General features: G+C 53.0%; 1 protein-coding gene across 1 annotated transcript; it reads left to right on the top strand.

Annotated features, from left to right (window-relative positions):
• The first annotated feature begins 1,611 nt into the window (after positions 1 to 1,611).
• On the top strand, positions 1,612 to 4,130 carry LOC123042863 (protein SYM1). Its single transcript, XM_044465234.1, has 7 exons — positions 1,612 to 2,073; positions 2,298 to 2,438; positions 2,555 to 2,668; positions 2,773 to 2,946; positions 3,437 to 3,552; positions 3,656 to 3,716; positions 3,814 to 4,130. The coding sequence occupies exons 1-7, from the start codon at positions 1,717 to 1,719 to the stop codon at positions 3,826 to 3,828; spliced, it is 978 nt and encodes a 325-aa protein (XP_044321169.1). The 5' UTR covers positions 1,612 to 1,716; the 3' UTR covers positions 3,829 to 4,130.
• Positions 4,131 to 8,204: the final 4,074 nt, after the last annotated feature.

Below are 8,204 nucleotides of genomic sequence, written 5' to 3'. Positions count from 1 at the left end.
GAGACGAGCTCGGTCCTGCGGCACTGTGCGCGAGACGAGCTCGGTCCTGCTGCACCGGGCGCGAGACAATTGATGGACCACAACTGGGAAAGGGCCAGCCCATCAAAGGGAGTAGCGACCGAGCGCCAAGGAGATGGAGTGAAGGCCGAAATGGTCCGTTCACAGACAAGCCGGCGCCGGAGAAGCCAGCCGCCACCGCAAGCAGATCCACCAAGCCACCATGGAGCCACCATGACCCCGGGAGTCCACCACCGCCGAACCTCCACATGTCGCCGCCCACGGCCGGAGCAAAGGCCATGCCCGGCCGCTGCCCTACCCGCATCGCCCGGCGAGCTCATAGCGCCGGAGTTGCTCGGCACGCACCACCGCCACCATGCGCCGCCGGCCGACCCCCACCACCAGATCTGGCTGGATCCAGCAGGGAGCCGACCGCGCGCCACCTCCCGAGACGGGAGCGCCGCAGCCGCCCCGCCACGGACGAGACCCAGGGCACCGGCGCGCCGCCACCAGCCGGCTGCCCCACGAGCCCGCTGCCGAGCTGCTGAACCCCGCGAAGTACAACGCCGCAGCTCGAGGAGGCCGCCCCGCGCCTGCGTCCCACAAGCAGGGGGAGAAGGGCCCCGCCGCCGCCACGCCCACCGGGCTTTGCCTGATGGAGCTCGCCTGCGACGGCGGGGGGGGGGGGGGGGGGGAGGAGGAAGGTGGGTCCGAGGCTGCAGCAGGTAAGGTTCCCACCCGGCGCGCGCGGGCGCGCCGCGGGAGGGGAGGGGGAGGGCGTGGGGGAGCGGGGCGAGCCTGGAGGCGCTCGCCCGGCGTCCGGCAACGGCGGAAGCAGGCTAGGAGGCCGGCGGCGGCGGGAGAGGAACCCTAGCGGGGGAGGGGGGGCTCCTTATTTTCTTCGCCCGCCCAGCTTAGAAGAAAAACAATGCAAAGTATGGGCCTAACTGGGCTATTTCTGAATTTTTTGGGTGGTATTCTTCAGATTGGCCCGCCCTGCTCTTGGTTTGTAGCTCCGCCACTGGCTGTGTGCATCGGTGGAGGTAGAGAACATGGGTTTCAGTCCTTTCTCAAAGAAAAGAAAAAGTAACAACAAATATGTGTTGTCAGCTCGGTGTACAAGCAAGCAACACCCGCCAACTCCACTAGGTAGATCTGCCATAGTTGTCAAAAAGTGTGGAGAAATCCATCATGCGCATTCGTGTACCGGCCAAGTCCGCTCATCTGAGACCGGTCAAGAACCGCTGGCTGGTGATGCGTCGCTGAGACCACAGCATATTGGCCACACAAAAAAGACGAAAACATGTCATGTAGGTTTTCCAACACGGGGAAAGTCAATTTATGAGACGGAGAAGAGAATGGCCACAGAAGCCACCGGAGGCGTGGAATCTCCACCGGGCTGCATCTCTCCACGGATACCCTGTCGTGGACCTCGTGGTGCAGTGGCCCACCGTATGAGGCAGAGAGAGGTTTGGCCCGGATGAAATGAGACTACCGCGGACCGGCACGCAGCATGCTGCCGACTCCGCTCCTCCACAGGATGGAGCGGCCGCGAGAGATCCACGACGCGGTCGCAGACACCTGCCCCGCAGGATAAAACCACGCGCAAAAAGAAGCATCGGTCGGAAGCAAAGGCTAAACACCAATGTCTTTTTCTTGAGAGCCAACCAGCCTCAGCGCGCGCGCGCGTGTGGTGGCGTCGGGGCTAGAGCAGCAGCGATGGCGGCGTCCGTGGCCTTCTCCCCCGCATGCAGGCGGCTCCCCTGCAACCCCCTCTCCGCCTCCACCGGCGCACTGTCTCTCGTCCGCCTGGCGGGATGCTCCAGGCGCCTCCGCCGCGCCTGTGCCACGGCGGAGCCGTCCGACGTGCTGCCGGGATCCGGGGCCGGCGAGCTGGACGGGCTGGTGCCGGCAGGGCTGCTCGAGGAGCTGCCGGAGGGCCTCGCCTTCCAGGGCGCCCCTGACGGCAGCGGAGGCCACCCGATGCTCGACCGCGGCATCAACGCGGCCATCGTGCTCGGCGCCATCACCTTCGCGCTCACCAAGCTCCTCACCGTCGACCACGACTACTGGCATGTAAGGACCTCCTCGATTGGTACCAGCCAAACTTGCCTCTTCTTTTAACAGCTACTCCCTCAGTCCCATAATGTAACACATTTTTTTTGGCACTAGTGTAGTATAAAAGAACATCTTACATTATGGGATGGAGCGAGTAATAAACTAATAACTAGCCATAATCTCGATTTTGGGGGTTCGATCGTGATGATTAACATTTGTTTTCTTGCTTGGATTCGGTGCAGGGGTGGACAATCTTGGAGATCCTGCGGTACATGCCACAGCACAACTGGTCGGCGTACGAGGAGGCCCTCAAGGCCAACCCGGTTCTTGTCAAGATGATGATCAGTGGCATCGTCTATTCCCTCGGCGACTGGATAGCCCAGGTGCATGCCAGTCCAATTCCTCCTCGCTCACTCTCACTGTTTTACATCCCCTTTCTGCTGCTGCAATAGCTAACTATGTTCTTGTTGTTTGTGTTGCCCCGGCCTGCTTATTACAGTGTTACGAAGGGAAGCCCATCTTCGAGTTTGACCGTGCTCGCATGTTCCGGTCTGGCCTCATAGGGTTCGCCCTTCAGGGATCCCTTTCGCACTACTACTACAATTTCTGCGAGGTATTACCCCATTGTGGTCATACATACTTAGCTCACCCGTACAAGTTTATCTGATGTTGATGAGGCAACTGACAGACATGAACGCATCCACTTTCTTGCATCAGTCGGTGTTTCCGTGCAAGGATTGGTGGGCTGTACCTGTCAAGGCTGCATTTGATCAGACAGCTTGGTCTGGGCTGTGGAACACCATCTACTTCGTCGCCTTGGGATTCCTTCGGTGGGAATCTCCGTCCACCATATTCAGCGAGCTCAAGTCCACCTTCTTCCCCATGCTTACTGTAAGCATCGGTCATCCTTTGAATTGTGAATTATTTATGCCTATGTGGTTGTGCATGCCAAACTAAGTATCTTTGGACACTGGGACTGTATGTTAGGTTCATGGTATACTACCGGTTATTCGGTTAGAAAATGTAGAGCTTATAGTAGAGCAAATTAATACAGCGGTGAGATGCATTTTGCCTCTTCATTCTACATTTATTGACACCTAGTATTGTCTTCAGGCCTTTTAGGTACACTAGAAACTACATGTGTGTGTTAACGGGTGTAAATTAACTGAATAAGGTGCACATACATCTGATCTGATACACCATTGTGAAAGAATTTGGGGGAGGTGGATGAGTGAAAATGGAAACAAACTGAAATGTGATTGATAAGATTACTTGTGCTGCAATATAAGAGTATTGTATATTACCTTTTGCCCATTTTATTTATCTTGCTACTCATTGTTACAAAGCTGAAAGTGTTGATCTATCTAAATTGTAATTGCAGGCAGGATGGAAGCTGTGGCCATTTGCACACTTAATTACATATGGTGTGGTTCCTGTCGAACATAGACTTCTCTGGGTCGACTGTGTCGAGATAATCTGGGTCACCATCTTGTCAACGTAAGCCTGATCCTGCTTTCATATTTGATTTCACAAAATTACTCATGCTACCAAACTTCATTATGCATGCAAGATTACTAAACTGTGTCTTCTTGTTTGGTAGTTACTCAAACGAGAAATCTGAAGCAAGGATCTTAGACGATTCCTCCACAACAGATACGCGGGTATATTGCATCGGAACTACTAAATATATGTAGAAATAAGTTCAGCCTTGTCATCTCTGTCATCGTACTGACAGCTGGAATTATATCTTCTTTTCAGGACAACTCCAGATAGCACGTACTTCATGTTTTGTTGTTTTATACTCCCTCTGTCCGAAAATATAAGAATGTTTTTAACACTACACTAGTGTAAAAAACGTTCTTATATTATGGAACGGAGGGAGTAGATTGGAACAACAGAAACTGCTCCGGCTTGCTTTGAGATTGTATAAGTTGTATGTACAGTTAGTTACCAGTGCTGCGTGTGTAAAAAAAACCTTGCATCTATTGCAAACAAATTGTGCTGGCCAAACAAAACAGAAAATAAATGGTCTCAAGGGAGATCAACTGATGAAAATTTGAGTTGTGCAGCAACCATGATTTTGAGTCTCTTTTTGTGGTACCAAGGAATGCTTGATGAAACTATGCAAGCATGCAAAAAAAAAGGCTAGGAGCAAAACATGAGAAGTCTTAGACATTGGCAGATCTGTCTTTCCTAAATTGCATTTGATGGACATATGTCTGAACAAAGGAAGCGTGGTGGGAGTATTATAGAAGTGTAGAAGACAACTCTTAACCAACATTTCCATAGCAGACACATTTCTCTGAACAAGTAGAGAAGTAGAGATTTTTTAATTTTTTATTGGAAAAGGAGGTTAAAACCCCAAGTCTCTGCATCAATCGATGCATACAGCCATCTTTATTAATTATTCAAAAAATGTCTCACAAAAACATGTATCAAGCCACCCGAAGCCACCACTCACACCTACAAACTCGATAATGTGAAGTGCTCTCACTCCCCATATCTAAAATTGGTGCCGTTGCCGATCCATCCACATAACGTATCGGAACCTACAACCGGTGGAGCAAACCTAAAGCGTACACCACATGCACACGTTTTAGAGACCTTCATTATCCTCGAACCGATGACCCATCTTCAGGAAAGAGACTTGCATCATCCTTGCCAGTCCGTCCATCCGTCGACGCCACATGGCGCCCAACGGCACCACCTCCCCGCGCGCAAACTACTGAACATGTCGCGGTCACCGCCGGTACACCGCCGCACCATGCCGCCAAGTACCACAAGCCGACACAGCTTGAAGTCTCTAGAAGATTTGTCGTGCGTAGCACCTGCCGAACAGGCATGACACAGCGTAGCACCTGTCAGTCAGGCATTACTTGACATCTCCACCTCCTGCCTCTGTCCTCCAGCACTGCACCAAAATGATAGTCCCAAGAGAGAAACGACACCGTAGTGCCGCCATCGTCCGATCTGGAAGACCAAATCCTAGGGTTTCCCCGCCCTGTGTGGCCGAAGCGCCGGAAAGCTCGCCCAGGAGCGGGGGGGAGGCTGCCGTGGAGAACCCTCTCTTTGGGGGGGGGGGAGGGGTGCTTTCTAGCGACGGTGGCGGCGGTGGGTGGGTAGGCAGCACCGGGATTGGCAGGGCGGCGGAAGGGCGTGCGCGCGGGGGGTGCGGGGGAGGGGGGATCTGAAAGTGACATATGCTTTTTCGCCTGACAGTGGTGGCCCAGGCGTGGATTTTCCTTCCGTTGGAGCCCCCAAGCGCCCCTGGTGCGCTTGGTTCGGCCTGAGATCACCGGGCCAAAATATGGGTCGAGCCGGCGTATTTCGGTGTCCTGGGGGCGCGACTGGGTGATTTTTTCGGCGCCGGCGTGAAAAAACTCGCCCTGGGGCCCTGTTGGGGGCGCAAGTGGAGATGCTCTTAGTCGATCGTACCTCATCCGCACAACATCCACCGGTTTGGTTGTCAAGAATGCGGCAACTGTTCGTCCTGCTCATTGGGGTACAACCAATATTTTAAATAGTGGGCTATGTTATTTAGCGGCAGTTCGTCAGAAGGTATGAAAAGATGTAGCGAAGCTCTGCCCTATTTAGTGTTTTTTTGACATAATGCAAAAAATTGAAAAAATAAGTATAAAATTAGGCATCATATATGATATATCACATATAATTGACATATACACATGTTCGAACATCAAAACCCGCGCACCAGTCACCTAATTCAATAACCAAGCTTCGCATCAATGTACAATATATGTAAGAAACAAGGACAAAGAATAATGAAGAAGGATGATTTTGTATAGTGGCTTAGCGGGCTAAATGACTCCAAATGTAGCGCTATAGCGGAAAATAGCAGGCTATTAGCGTCGTTGTCAATTTTTTTGCCAGAAAATTGCCTAAGCTTGCCACCTAATGTCAACTATAGTTGCCATCAAAAAATGTTCGGATGGTCATGCTTAAAATCCAAAAGTTCAAAATTTATCATTTCCGTAGAACCTTGGGTAGGACAGATCCCTGCACCACCACAACAGTGATAGTACCCAACTGTATTATTCATGTGCGGCGGCTGCAACCTGTCGAACTCCTTGTCCAGCTCGTCCGGGTGCGCGAGCTCCGCGCTCGACAGCACCGTGTCCATGTGCGGCTGCTAGTTCCACGTAAGCCACGATCAAGACCAAGCACAGGAACACGACTGGTGGGCAGGATCTACTCCGGGTAGAACACCAACATCAGGAACACCACGTGCACCAAAATCGTTGTCAATGGGTTCCTCCAATTGCAGATGCCGTAGAACCACTTCCCAACGCCGATGGCGCTTGAGAAGAGAATGGTGATGCGGTAGAAGTTGGTGAGCGCCTCCTGCAGCGAGTGCGCTTCCGAGTGCCACGCCTCCGGGAAGGCCTCGTCGGCCTGGTTGCCAACCCAGACGGCGAGCATGATCTCGCCGCGGCTGTGGCCACGACGATGGAAACCTCTTGCCGTGGGTGGACGTCGGAGAGGTTGTACCACTGCGGCGCCAGCGGGCTGTCGGGCAGGAGGCGGCCGGGGATGTCGGACATGTTGAAGGCCACACAGCCGACAAAGTCGTCGAGCAGGATGTTCTTGTCCTTGACGATGACCTCCAGTTGGTTGGACTGCAGGTGGGCGAAGGAGAAGGCGAAGAACTGCTGCCACACCGGGTTGTGGGTCTTCTTCAGGTGCGGCAATGACACCCTTGTAGTTGCCGAGCTTGACCTCCACGTACGGGTCCAGCGCGCCGGTGAATTTCACGGTGGGGACGTCGCGCGCCTTGACGACCCTCACGTACAGGTAATGCATCGGCTCTAGCATGTGGTACGTCGATGACATCGTCATAGCCGTCATTGCCGCTCCGCGCGGGCGGAGCCTCGCCGGCAGGTGAGGCTTCATCTCGACGAGACTGTAGGCTGATCCGGGGGACGTCTGGGCCTGTGGGTTTCGGCGCACGTGAGGTAGAAGCAGCAGGATCGGACGGGGCGGCAGGGAAAGCTTCCTGACGACCATCCAAGGGGCCTTAGCTCTTCCCCTTGGATTCGGTTCCCGCTCATGGTGGACACGGTCCGGTCCCTGACCAAGCCACTGTTTTGACCAGCCGCCGGCAGACTGGACCGGACCGGACCGACCAGCTTGGCGGTCTTGATTCCTGGGACCGGACCGGTGGCGCTCCAGCCCGGGCTGGACCGAGAGGACCGGCCGTGATTACCGCGGAAGAGGGCAGAGCACGCACTACAGGGGGTGCTGGACGGAGCAGGAAGAGGCGCAGAGAACTCCGTTGTCGAGATCGGCGACGATGAACACCAGCAGCAATAGGACGCGCCGGCATCGGCTGGGACGCGACTGTTAGCCATGAATCTGTGCATGTCTGTTCTTATTAGTTTTTTCTCTTGCATGCAAGTAATGTAGCTCGTGCATGAACCCTCGATTTTCTGTATGCGGGCATTGCCGTGATTAGTGGATCAAGTCTGACGTGGAGTCAGTCGTGGGATGGCGCCATAATTATCGGAACGAAGCATATTTCTCTAGTTATTTCTGTTTTAAGTAGTGCTATTCTATTCGAACGAACGATTTTGAAGTATATACTAACCTTTACGTACGTACGTATACGTACGTACTAGTAGTTGAATTGGATGGCAGTTATCTAAAATCGTGGGAAAGTTCAATCCAAATAAGCGAACTAACCTATATGGTTGGATGGTTAGAGGGATTGTGGTATCCCCAGCCCACCACGGTTCAAATCCTGGTGCTCGCATTTATTCCTGGATTTATTTCAGGATTTCCGGAGATGCGCATTCAGTGGGAGGAGACGTTTCCGTCGACGACGAGGCGCCTACGGTGACTTCGTAAATCTCAAGATAATATGCCGGTTCAGTCTTTCGGAGATGCTCATAGGAGTAGGGTATGTGTGTGTGCGTTCATAGGGATGAGTGTATGTGCGTGTATATGATCGCTTGTGTCTGTACTGATGTTAAAAAAAAACCAGTTCAATCCACATAAAATGGCACGTATAGATTTCGTAAGAATAATATATGGGAGTTTGCTTCTGTTTTTTCTTCGACTGAGTAAAAGGAAACGGCGCGTGAATATCGGATCAAATAGGCCTTTAGTGGCGAACGAAGGAAACGGCAGCGCAG

Source organism: Triticum aestivum, chromosome 2B (genome assembly GCF_018294505.1).
Source record: "Triticum aestivum cultivar Chinese Spring chromosome 2B, IWGSC CS RefSeq v2.1, whole genome shotgun sequence".
NCBI lineage: Eukaryota > Viridiplantae > Streptophyta > Magnoliopsida > Poales > Poaceae > Triticum > Triticum aestivum.
The sequence above is the reverse complement of the archived record's forward strand: the minus strand, read 5'-3'. Positions and strand labels throughout refer to the sequence as shown.

Bases quoted from the DNA above. Each gene is read 5' to 3' on its own strand.
- LOC123042863 (XM_044465234.1), top strand. From the start codon at position 1,717: ATGGCGGCGTCCGTGGCCTTCTCCCCCGCATGCAGGCGGCTCCCCTGC. The intron at 2,669-2,772 runs GTATTACCCCAT...TTCTTGCATCAG, and splicing joins ACTACTACAATTTCTGCGAG to TCGGTGTTTCCGTGCAAGGA. The intron at 2,947-3,436 runs GTAAGCATCGGT...TTGTAATTGCAG, and splicing joins CCTTCTTCCCCATGCTTACT to GCAGGATGGAAGCTGTGGCC.